Source organism: Oenanthe melanoleuca, chromosome 3, assembly GCF_029582105.1.
Source record: "Oenanthe melanoleuca isolate GR-GAL-2019-014 chromosome 3, OMel1.0, whole genome shotgun sequence".
In the NCBI taxonomy this organism is placed as follows: Eukaryota; Metazoa; Chordata; class Aves; order Passeriformes; family Muscicapidae; genus Oenanthe; species Oenanthe melanoleuca.
In genome coordinates this window covers 16,900,508-16,913,080 of record NC_079336.1, presented here as the reverse complement: position 1 = coordinate 16,913,080, position 12,573 = coordinate 16,900,508, and the positions used below count along the sequence as shown (strand labels likewise).

Sequence of the window (12,573 nt, the reverse complement as noted above, 5' to 3'; positions counted from 1 at the left end):
AAAAATAACAACAACAGAAGTAGTAGTACTAAACTAGTATGAATTTCATTTTCTCCCCAAATACTGCTTAAAATTCCCTAGTCTTTGATGTTTTGAATGAACCACAAGTTACGGAAAAACACGCCAAGAGGTTTTGTATGCCCTGGTTATATCTCTTTCACAAGCATACTTTTAATCCTTCATTTTAATTAGTTTAAAGAAATCTTCAATGAAACATTGTATTTCCCAGTACAACTTGTTTTTGAAAATTTAAGTTAGGTGCATCTTCTTCTTGCCTTATTGATTATGGTTTACTTCTGTTTGCCTATTTAAAGTGTTTTAAACATGTCACATGATATAGTTGAGAAGAAGTTTCCTTTTTTCTCATTTGTCATCAGGAGAAGAAAAATATTATGAAGGCAAAATGGACTTTGTGATATAAGCACTAGTGAGACATTCCTTTTTTAACGTAGGTAAATCACAAAGGGATCATTATAGCAAACACACATAACAAAATTAATTGTGTTTCTAGGTTCCATGGTTCCTTTCTCCATGCGGATTTTGCATGCTGAACTTCCTCAGTACCTAGGAAATCCTCAGGAATCCCTTGACAGACTGCATAGTATGAAGATAATCTGCACCAAGGTAACAGCATCTCTAGGCACTAATATTTCCAAATGTTTAAGAAATAAATTTTATTTTCCTTATAAAGAACAGTAATTTTCAATTATGACATTTTTTACTCCATCTTGATGCAAATAAGAAATCTGCTATTAAAAGTAATGAAGTGCCTCTTCCATTTTGAGAGAGATCCTTCTCCTCTCTGTGGTAGGTGTGGCTCAGTTGAGTAGAACAGAGGACAGCTTTCATGGTTTTTGCCAGACAAGATGTGGAGCAGATGTGTTTAAGGGCGAGTAGGAGAGATTTCTTTCCTTCACTGAGCCGTGTCCAGATTGCTGAAAACAGTTGTTAATGACCTTGATCCTTCAGAAATAGTCCAAATAACTGGTTTTAGAAACAACAGTCATTTAGGAATAAAAATACAACCTGCTGAGTTTGGTTGGGGTTTTTGTTTTGTCAAATGCTATAATATAAAATTATGGCCTAAATTCTAACATGGGATTTGTTGGTGCTGAAATTGGAGTCATGGTGTTGTGAGCTCTTACTTTATCCACTAAAACCAGCAACCCTGAACCATATGCATTCGTCCTTAACTTTTTTTTTCACAGAAATCTTTCCCTAGTAGTCTAATGCACCAGTGACCATGAATTTTACAATTTGGTGAACTGTAGAAGAAATGCAACATTATTGCTTTATCTATGACACTTGAAAGTACAAAACTATACATAAGATAAACACGTGTGATTGCTTTTCATTTTCAGTATTCCTTGCAAGTTTCCTATATTTCCTCCTTAAAATAACTGGGATAAGGGAAGTGGAGGGATTTGATAATTGCCAATTGTGTAGTTGTAATGGCATTATGTGTATGAAATCAACTTTCTTCTAGCACAGTAGTGTGTAGGAAAACCAAATGTTTACAGTAAAAAGCCCAGTTATTTTTATTATGAGGGGGAAAAATGAATGGTTTAGGTAATAAGAGGTGAAAGTGGCATTTTTTATAAAGTTGGAAAGAATTGATTTGGAAACTGTTGAGAGATATATCTAATTTGGCCAAGAAGTGGTACTTCTTAGCACTTGACAACTGCTGTTACCTCTCATCTAATATCACTGGCCAGCTATTCTCTCCAGTCCTCTTCATAAAGAGTCCTCAATTTGAAGTAATTCTGTTCTTCTAGGAAATGCCATACTTCTCTATTGCAGGATTTCATGGAGCTTCTACTAACATTTGCCTGCCTCAGTGTGCAGCAGATTGGCTGTTTCACATCTTGGGTTTATGCAATCTGGTATTAAGTGCTGCACTGTCTGCCCTTAGTCATGTAGGTTCCACCAGGTTCCAAAACTAAACTGGTTTCTAAGTTCCTTAATCTTGTAACGAAGAGAGAAAACTGAATGTGAAAGAGGGAGTGACTGGTGAGCAGGGCATCCATCATCTGTCTGGCAGACTTGATTGAAATGGCCATATCTTAGTTACAGTGTGATCAGCCATGATTCTCTGCAGGTTAAAGATGCTGGCCAATAGGGGAATGAAATAAAAGGAAATTAACTCTGTCCTCACACACACACTCCTTTACATGACCCTTCAAGACATCTACATCCTTGGGGTGGCTCTAGAGGCCTCTGATGTTTTTCTATAAGTGCATATGCTTAGAGCATATCCAGTGTACCAAGGAAGCTTTTAAATTGCAATACAAGATTTTGTTTGAACGTGAACTAGGCTAATTATTTAAATAAGGGAAACTGAATATGGTGGAGAAGATTAAATAGAAGTAAAGAAGAGTTACAAATTGATACACACATATTTACCTACCCCCTAAGTTCTTAAAGAGCAGGTCTCTTTAGCTGTGTTCTCAGTCCATCAATTGCTAGTGACCGGGGTCACTGCAAATACTGTGTTCCCTTGTACCCTAGGAGAAAGCTGCTTTAAGCTGCTCCATGTCTTCCACGAGCTCTTCTGAGAAGTCTCTTGTTCTCTGCACTTGGTGTTGGTTCAGAGATTGTCACCTCTTTGCCTCTGCCTTCCTGTGTCTGAATTTGCAAGGTTTCCCCTGTGTTAGTGTGCTCAGTTGCAGAAAGAAAGACAACAATATCCCTTTGGTTCTAACAGCTTCCTCTAGAGCCAGGGTGCGATAGCCAGGACAAGCTATTGGCTGTGCTGATGGATGATTCTTTTTAAAGTACAGCAGACAGATAACTACTAACAAATAAAGCATCCTTTTGGAAATATTTCTGATCAGTTATTCTAGATACCTCATTGCAGATTACTTCCATTTGTTTGCATTCATTTAAGTAGCTTAGTTTTTGAAGCAATTGAAGGACAACTGTAGAAAGAAGCGTGTGAAAAAGGTGTAAATATAACTGTTTTTAAAAGACAGTTGTAAATTGGTGGTAATTTAATCATCTGAAGTCAGGGCTTGCTGATAGATAACATTTGATTTTTGTATAGAATGTTGTTTGTCTAACAATCTTGATCTCAACTGGAATTTTCAAGGATATAGTTCTAATACTTAAAAAAACTCATGGCATAACCAAGAGAATAACATAAAGGATGTACACTCATTAGTCTTAATATTTGTGTGTGACACTTGGGAACCATTTGGGTTATAACAGAATTAATTGGGGAGCTTTCAACCAAAAGCCTCTAGTGTTTTACCTCCCTATTCTAAAAAGTGGAAAAATAATCTTTGGTCATCCGTATTTACAGAAGGGCATACGAATCATCATTATGTAAATGAGATGATCTTGGAGTCATAAATGCTAGAAGAAAGAAAAGACCTATTAGCTCACCTAGTCTGTCTCTCTGCAATACAAGGTTGTTTTGTAGTTTTTAATGAGCCAGCCTATGGTGCTGAGGCCACATCCCCTGGGAGGTTATTCCAGGCTAATGGTAGTGCATTCTGATCATAAGAAAATTTGTCTTTCTATTTAATTTCTCTTCCTTAATGTAACGGTGAGGTTTTTTCCTATCCAATACTTGCTTTTAATCTGCTACATTCTTTATTGCTTTTTGTTATATATATTCTACAGACACCTGCCAACTTTAGAATAACTATTCCACTTAAAAATGAAATTATTTATTTTGGTTATTTGGTCTTTATAGCCTCCTTCTACTTACACATCTCTGGTACCTGAAGCAGGATTGGAGGTTGGGTGCAAAAATGTTATTTTAATTTTTCCTGAATATATGTTTCCGTATATATTTTTTCCTGCAAAAATGTTTTTACCTTTTCCAGTATTCCTTCAAGTGTCTAATCAAGATCTGGTTAGGTATTCTGCATCTTTTTCTATATGAACAACGTTGGGGAAAGAAATTATCTGTAGTGCGAAATGGGTGTTATAGCCCGGGAGAGGAATCCAGTGAAATTGTTGCTGTCTCTGTGTTATTGCTGGTCTTCCCAACATGAATTGCCTCAATGAGTTGCTGCATCTCTAAGTCTGCCTTGAAATAAATGGTCTTTGAACAGTCAGGCAATAAGAGTAACAATAGTAACTTCAATCACAAAAGGATTTGTTCTTTTTAAATGTTCATTTAAAAATATTTAAAAGCATGATCACTTTAGGGCTAATAATGCAGAAGACATGCTAAAAAATGCCTAGCTGGAGACCAAAATGTGAAAAGGACAACTATCAGGCTAAATCTAAACTCCTCATTTGTATGTACCTATGCTTCCCTAGATGTTTGAGGTAGAGCTCCTGGAAATTTAGACATTTCCTAGTATAATATATTTCACTCTTAAACCCTGATCCCTCAACTGCTAGAGCCATATCGGTCTCTTCTACCAGGTGGGTGAGCAGTGGCAAGTGGGGTAACAGCTTCCTAAAAAGGCCTCTGCAAGTGTTACCTCTGTAAAACTTGTCAAAAATATTTTGTGCCATTTTCCATCAGTCACAACTTCTGTAGTACTACCACTCTCCTTCAGCTCCTGAAGTTGTGTTTTTCCCTAGCCCTTTAATATGTACTCTTCCAAATCTGACCTTCCATGTCTGTTTTACTTCCAAATTGGTGAACTTTTCAGTCTCTTAGGTTTGATTACTATAAGCTTCTAGTTGCTAAGGTGACATAAGTTTTCTGGTTTTCATATGCTACTTCAGTCTGGAGGGTATTTGTCTTGACAACTTGTTTTCTAAGATCATAGAAACTATAATGACCCTGTACCAGTCTGAGTAGCCAAAAAGCCACAGTTCCAGAAGCACCAAAAAAGACTGAATGGTGGTATGCATATATTAGTAATTCTGGCATACAGGCAGTAGATAGGGAATGAAACAGAAGACTCAGTGAAGTCGTACTAGCCAGTGAAACTGATTAGTGTGCGTAACAATAAGTGTTCAAAACAAGAAAAAGCACAAGTCATATGTAAAACTGATGAATTAAATGGTAGAAGTGTTCAATCATATTTTTCTTCATAGTAAGAACATGGGTGGTTAGAGCTGTGTCATGTGACATTGCTAGAATAAACAGGTCACCACCTAAATATTTCATATTGACTAAATGCAGTAACTTACATGGAGAGACTGTCAGAATCATTAATGTTATTATTAAACAATTCTTGGAAAATGGAGAAATGCCCAAATACTGGGACTGCAGGTGATGTTTTTGTACTTAAGGGCAAAAGAGAGATAAACCTGGGGAATAAAACAATTAGCCTCAAATCATCACCAACCTCTCTTTTAATGATGTTGAACTTGAGGTCACGGCTAGATATCCCCAAGTAATGTCACAGAACGGTTAATGTAATATTCTAATTTTATGCTAATATCTAATTCTTCCTTTTTTGATTATGTTAGTGAGGATGTTTTCTGAGAAATCCATTGTCTTTTTAAACAAGACAGCATGTCACCTTGATGAAGGCTCCTTGTGTTTATACCATTTCAACAGTAGGAACTTTGGGCCTTACTGAATCTGAGGAAGTCACTAGGTATTTTGTAGGGGAAGAGAAAGATCAGGGTTTTTAGACCACAGAAAGTAGATTATAAAGTGGTTTGGATTTGTGGGAGAGAAAAATGTGGGTTTTTTTCTGACAAAGGTGTCTTATTATACACTAGGCATTTAACACTGAAAGGAGGTACTTTGGTTTCTGAGTGATTTCTAGGTGGCTGTGCTGCTTTTGAAAGTGGGACTGAGAGTCAGTCTTGCAGGCCTGCCACTGCCAGCTCATAAATTGCCACCTGTCAGCTAAGCTGCAGTATCTACTGGTGTTTGCCCATAGCCTCTCAAAATCTGAGGTAAGGCAGCTCAGTGTAGCTCTCTGACCAACGTTTACAGAAAACCATGTGACCTTGTATTTGTCATGGCCTAACAGTTCTTACCAGGAAAATTACCCTGGCTCAGCTAAATGTTCTACATTCATTGTATGTCTCTCTGTGCTCTTAAGTTCTTTGTAGCTGAATTTATGAACTTAACTTCAAAACTTCACTCTAGTCTGTGAAAAGGGCTTAGTATCTCATAGGGCAATTTCTTCCAGCTTAATATATCTAAAATTGGTGGTATGAGATGACTTTCTGGAGGTAGAGATTATTTTGATTGGCTGTAGAAAACACCAACACACTTTCCAAGGCCAGATTAATTCTACCTGTCTTCTTTTTCAAGGATTTCCTGTGTTGATTTGAAGTGAACTTCGTTGGTTTAGGAAAACACAATTATTTCTTATACTGCCAGAAACTGAAAGCTCTTCATTTGGAAGTGCCCTCAGTCCCCAGAAGAGGCAGTGCCTTGTACTTCCTCGTTGGGTAACCACAGTGGCTGATTAAACAGCAAGTGGCCCTGATAGCTTTTTGAAGGAAGTCTCAGGCATCATTCTACAACCAAAGTTACACATCTGTAATATGGAAAATGGGGTCATCTGTGGGAGCTGGAAAATTAATTTGGAAAATTGTAATGGAATTAGGAAAAGGAAAGTTGACTTGTGTTTCAAATAGAGCCTTGCATGCATATTTTAAAAGTGCTTCAGACACAATCTTCATTAAGTATACATTTCCATTTTTTTAATAAAACAACAAATGTTTCATTCACTCAACAATTTACATGATTTAAAATCTATGATAAATTAAAAAAAACAATAAACCCCAAAGTTTGAGAAGGAAATTGCAGTAAGAACTAAAGGAATACTTCATTAGAGACAAAAACATGGAACTCAAGAAACTGAAGCCCATATTAGGGTGAAGAAGTCAGGAAGCTGTGGCCTCTGAAAAAATTGGTTTTGACTTTCATTGTGGTCATTGATGTTCATTCTCTGGTGAAGTGTGTTCCCTGTTTTACTTAACAAAATGTGTATGACCCTAGAGCGTGCTGATATTTAGTGTTCTGTAAGTATCATAAACTGAACTCTAACATCCTCCTACAGTACTATGACTTTCTTACTTTTTTCAATTGATCTAGCTATGGTAATAACCAGTAATTTTGAACTGTACCTAGGTGATGCATTCCTGCATGAATTGGTTTACACAGAAACTCTCCATTGTAGATATCTGCATTAAATATATAGTGCTGTTTAAACTCATGTTGGTTACTTTAAAAAATTGCTACAGATACTAGAACATTTGGAACAAGGCTTAGCTGAAGATGGAAGTATGACTAACATTACACAGGAGAACAGACAAGGTAGGTATTCTTTAAACTTTTTTTTCACAGTGTGTTTTTATTGCTTGCCTAAGTGTGCCAGAAGTTTTCACAAGACTGCTCCAGACTGGTTAAAACTGTAGTTTTGTAATCTTATAGCCTACTCAACCCCTGCAGTGCTACACCTTGTACTACTTTTTGCTGGAATTAATTTCATAGTTTTGCCCTTGATCAAAATCCAGCAATAAATCAATTCTTTTTCTTACTTAGGAGAAACAACATGGCTTTATCCTTTAGTAATGAATGTATAAGTGTATTGCTGTTGCAGCTTAGATGGCTGTTTCATCTTAAGCCTTGGCTGATTTCTCTCAAACCTCATGTCTACCATCCACTCAGTTTTTTCAGATTGAACTACCACCATACAATGGCAACTCTGGCTTAGGGTGCTGCTGCACAGATGGCTGAGTCTTACTGTAGCTGCATAGTATTTAGACTCCTGAAATATCTTACTTATTAGAATAATATTTAGATTATATTGAACTACATTAACATTTTCATGATATTATATCCAGTTATGTTTTCTCCTTGTATCTTAGTGATGTTGCTTCAATAGTATAGGGCAAATTACTGCACAAAGAAAAGGGTGATCAGGACAAGCTTTTATTTTTTTTTTAACAGAATTTATACTTGTGAGGTCATTTGAGTATACTTGAAAATTAGACAAGAGGAGACATTTTAGGCATTGCTATGGATTGTATGGACCCTTCATGATGCCTAGCAAGTTTAAAACACACACTAAGAAAACAAAAAGCTTTCACATTTAGCTACTCTGAGGAATGTTACCAAATTCTTTCTAGGAGACCATTTATACATAGCCTGTGGAAAGTAAAAGTCTGGCTCTGAGATAGCAGAGGCTAGATAGAGTTAATAGCAGAAAAAAATTATAACTAATTCCATAAAACTGTATCTGTATGGAAGGGTGCAGACCTGTCTGAACTATTTTTCTGCCTGGTCTTCAGTTCAAAAGATTTAGGAAAAAGGGAAATAATCTTACACTGCAGTTAGACACAGCACTTAATGAGTTTCTGTTCTTTTACCTAATATTGTATCTAATATTCTTTTTGTCTCAGCTCTCCTACTTACTTTTCCTTGTTAGCACTTTCTTACAGAATTTTCATCTTTATCTCCACATCTTTTGTTTTTTACAACTTTAAAACCAAGGTGTTGATCCCCCTTTAAGGTACAAGGACTTTTTCCTAGCTGTATCATAATCCTGTGTCCTGCAGTCTGCTTCACTCATGAGTTACTGGCTCCTTGCTTTTCCTCTCTGCTTCTGCTTCAGAGCTCAGATGGGCTCAGGAGGAGGCATAGTTAGAAAAGCAGCAGCTAGTAATTATCAAGGGACATGGCTGCAGAAAATTTGGAGAGATCTTTACATGTCTACTATGCAGCTGCCTCTAGGTTTAAGACTGCCAAAAAGCCCACGGGACCTTTGCAGAGGCTGTTGACTGCTGTTGTCTGTAGAGGTCAGCCAGGTCTGCTCCCTCTCTGCTTCATCTCTGCGTTTGGAGCTCCAGGAGGCTTAATAATGGGCTTGCTTTTTTTCATCTGAGACTTGCTGAAGCAAACCTTATTAGCTTTTTGTGAAGACAGCCCTAATTCATTATGGGGATTATGCTTAGCATGTAATTTCCATGCTGCTGATGTAAAAAGGTGCAACACCAATCAATTTACCATGTGCATCTCTAGCCTGGAACAGAGCAGCTCATTTGCCAGTTTTTCAGCAGGCAGAGAGATTTAGCATTGCACCACTTGCCTGGTAACGCGTCCTGTAAGATGCCAATTTTGTAACTTCACAGTGCCTATTCAAATGAATGGCAGTGTGGAGTGCAGAGCCCTGATGAAAACAAGGAAAAGCAAATGCTTAGAGTGGAAGCATGGCTGCATGGACCTGCAGAGAGTGTTTTCGGCATCTCACTAAAATACAGTGATCTGCTGTTGGGTTTTGGTTTTGTTTACTGCTTTGCAGGTTTTTTTTAACTTCTTTCTGCCAGTGCTAAGAAGCCTCATCCCACAGAGCTACAGAATTTCCAGACCAGGTTTCCAGTTTATAGCACAGGCTGAAGACATCTAATTTGCCTGCTTTGCAGTCCTTTATTGAGAACTGTAGCTGGTGGTATCTGATTGTTAACATGAAACCTGGATATCTCTGGTGTGGGAATCAACATCTAGTTAGTTGTCACCTAAGTCCTAAAAAACTGAATGTGTTACCAAACTATGAGGATGTGCAAAAAAAGGGAGATATTTACCAAAGTGAAATAATGAAGGGCAGTTGTTTAATTATGTTCAGATTTTACAGATACCCACAAAGAAAGAAAAAAAGGAAATGTATCATGAAGTATTTGTTATTGGTTTACAGTATTGTCTCCATTAGTAGCACTAAGGATGTGTGGTCATGGGGGAATTTCTAAAACAAAAGCTAGGAGTAATGAATGATTGTAAGATATAGTGGATGAACTCGCTTCAGTCTTGGGCCGTACATTATAACCCTCTTTTTGACAAAGATAATTTGAGAATATTCATGGCTTGGATTTTTTTGTTTTATTGTTGAAGAGGATGGAAGGAGTTTTCCTTTTTAGGAAAGGCAGTAGACATTTCACCAAGCTCTTCTTATTTGTAATGACTTCTTTGTGTGCTGAAAGAATTATCTGTGTAATCTGCCATGCTTTCATCAGTGACTACATTAATGACACAAATGAGTGGTCTCAGTTATCACAGTTTTATTGAAATAGCCTCTTCTCCCTTCCCCCTCACTCTCTTTCAAATCATTACAGTAACCTTGACAGCTGATTGACTGAGATATATATATTTCAAATGTACTAAATGAATAGTCCTAATGTTTATTTTTGAGGATTAAAGAAATATTTCTAGCATAATCTATAGTACTGTAACACGAGAGAAAATAAGGGTCTGTGTGAATTGTTCTCTTACAACATCAGGAGCCTGTCTGCAAAACAAGAGGGAGAAATCTGCTGCAGCTTTTAATGCCTGCAAGCTCCAGGAGAATAGGGAAAGCAGACAAGCTTGGCAGATTTTTTTCAACATATCTCTCAGCCAGAGGCAAGCACAAACAGACCCAGACTCAGGCATTTCTCACTCTGCCTGTTTTGGCTCTGAAATGACATTCTAGTTATGTTTGATTTTTTAATTTATCACATTCAATGCTGTAGATTACATGTTTTTAAACTGTTGCTCATTATTACTTGAATCTTTTTATGCACCTTTTGCTCTGATGTTGGAGAATGAGTGGCTTATTTCAGTGTTCAATATTTGGCCTGAGCTGAGTGACTGTCTATTGCTCTGTGTTGTTGCCTTGTGTATGGTACCCAGAGCTGCTTGAGCAATTCCCATGGAGAGATGCAGAATTCTCTGATGCTGCAGCAGGGCTGAGGATTAAAAATTCTAGGCTAAAACCCAGTGGTGTTAACGAGGGGGACCTTTCAAAATCGTAATTTATAAGACCAGTAATTGATGGCAAGAAAGAACCTCTAATTTATTTGTGCAAATTCACAAGCTGCTCTTATTTTGCAGCCTCTGTTCAGCTGTGGAGGTCACGTCTGGGCCGGGTGATGTACTCCATGGCAAACTGTCTGCTAATGATGAAGGTACGTGGGTGGCAGAACTGCAGAGGTACCGTATATTCCAGAATAGAAGGGCAGAGAAAATGCAAGTGAATTACTGGTGCAGAGATAAGGGAAGACTACCTGACAGTACATGAAGGTTTTGCTTAGTGAAGAATTAATTAGTCTTAATAATGTCTTATTTAATAGATAGCTATTTGCAGTAATATTCTTTGGGAACATATCTGTACTTATTTCTCCCCAAATCATCCTAGAGTACATGCAATAACAATACAGAATTTGCATTTTTAAATTGAATTTTTCAAACACTTAACTAAATGCTCTAATTAAAAGCAATTATGTGCTCTGCCTTTTTCAAACTGCACTAGGAGTGTTGCTCTGCTTGTGAGATTTAATAATGCTGTAACTTTTGTATCTGATAGAGATCCAACACATCTAAATACATCCTTGCTTGTCAACTGATCTCACTTGTAATATGTCTTCTTTCAAGTTTAAATCCTCACTATTGGGTAGGGGTGGAAGAGAAGGCAGTAAGAGCAAAAATGACTAGCTTTCACTGCTGGGGTTTTCCCCCCTTGATTCCTCCTTAAGTTTTTTAGCCAGTTGTACTCTGTTTGGTCCAACACTCTTAGCTTCTCCTTGTATTCAAGAAGTAGAAATGAAATGACTTCTGCCGATCATGTTGTGGTCAGGAAAGCAGGGGTGTCACCATTCTTGCAGCAAACTGCTGTTATCCTGAGCTTAACTGTGCTTTACAAATCAATTAGCAGCAACAGCCTTGGAGCAGGGCTGTCAGCAGTAGAATCTTCACAGACCAAGATTTGCACTCCTGGCTCCCTGCACTTCAATTGCCCAAGGTCATGCCAGACCTGATCCTCTGATGTTTACTGAGCTAATTCCCAAACAAGGCACCATTCTTAATATAACAATACATCAAAAAAGTATGGTTTCTTATTTCTTTTTTTTTTCTTTTTTAATATAAGAGCCATCTATACAGCTTTACATGAAATAAAATATTTTCATTATGAGAATTAGGGCAAACACATTTGTTTTCATGATTATATTGTAATAAGAACATTTCTGTCTTGCATATAAATAATTGCTCATTAAAACAATTTGTCTTTTAAAGTAGGTGCATGACATAGGTTCATTTTTTAAATCATTCTCTTTTTCAGTAATCAAGTGAACAAAAGCATGAGCTGCTATCCCAAACAAAGAAGAATATACAAATAAAAAAATATTGGTATATATATTTTCAAGAACTTCACTTTACTTTTTGCTGTGAATGCTTTTTTAACTCAAGTTTTTCATGTACACACAAATCTACATGCACACTCGGTTCTCACCTTCCTCTGGTTTGGTCTTGTTAGTGCTATTTTCTTTGAGTAACAGAAATATATTTGTAAATACCAATTATCATCTTTTTGGAAATTATTTTTCAGAAATACTGCATCTTGTATACTTCTTAAGATCAATTGTATTTAGGGCCTATCTCACAGAAATTTAGGGTTCACAATAACTTCCAAATTACCCACAATTGCATGTTAATGCATAATTACTTCCATCTGAAATTTGCATTTCAGTGCATTGGCTGTAGAGTACTTGTGAGTCTTTCAGTTTTAGGGAATATGCCCAGATCATTCTAACATGCAGGCAGTACTGTAGTCATCTTCTCCACCTTCCAGAGTGTTCAGCATGGATCTATTCAAATAAGTTTTAAACACACTTTTGTAAGTTCTGCCATGAACAATTATATTAAATTAACACGGTTCCACCCTT

The 12,573-nt window shown here is 37.0% G+C and overlaps 1 protein-coding gene across 1 annotated transcript in view; it reads left to right on the top strand.

Moving 5' to 3' along the window:
* Nucleotides 1-12,573, top strand: part of TRAPPC12 (trafficking protein particle complex subunit 12) — a 48,793-nt gene that overhangs the window by 23,513 nt on the left and 12,707 nt on the right. The window contains exons 6-8 of the mRNA XM_056488925.1: nucleotides 512-624; nucleotides 7,123-7,195; nucleotides 10,745-10,818. Coding sequence (XP_056344900.1) covers nucleotides 512-624; nucleotides 7,123-7,195; nucleotides 10,745-10,818 — 260 coding nt within the window. The remainder of the gene's footprint in view (nucleotides 1-511; nucleotides 625-7,122; nucleotides 7,196-10,744; nucleotides 10,819-12,573) is intronic.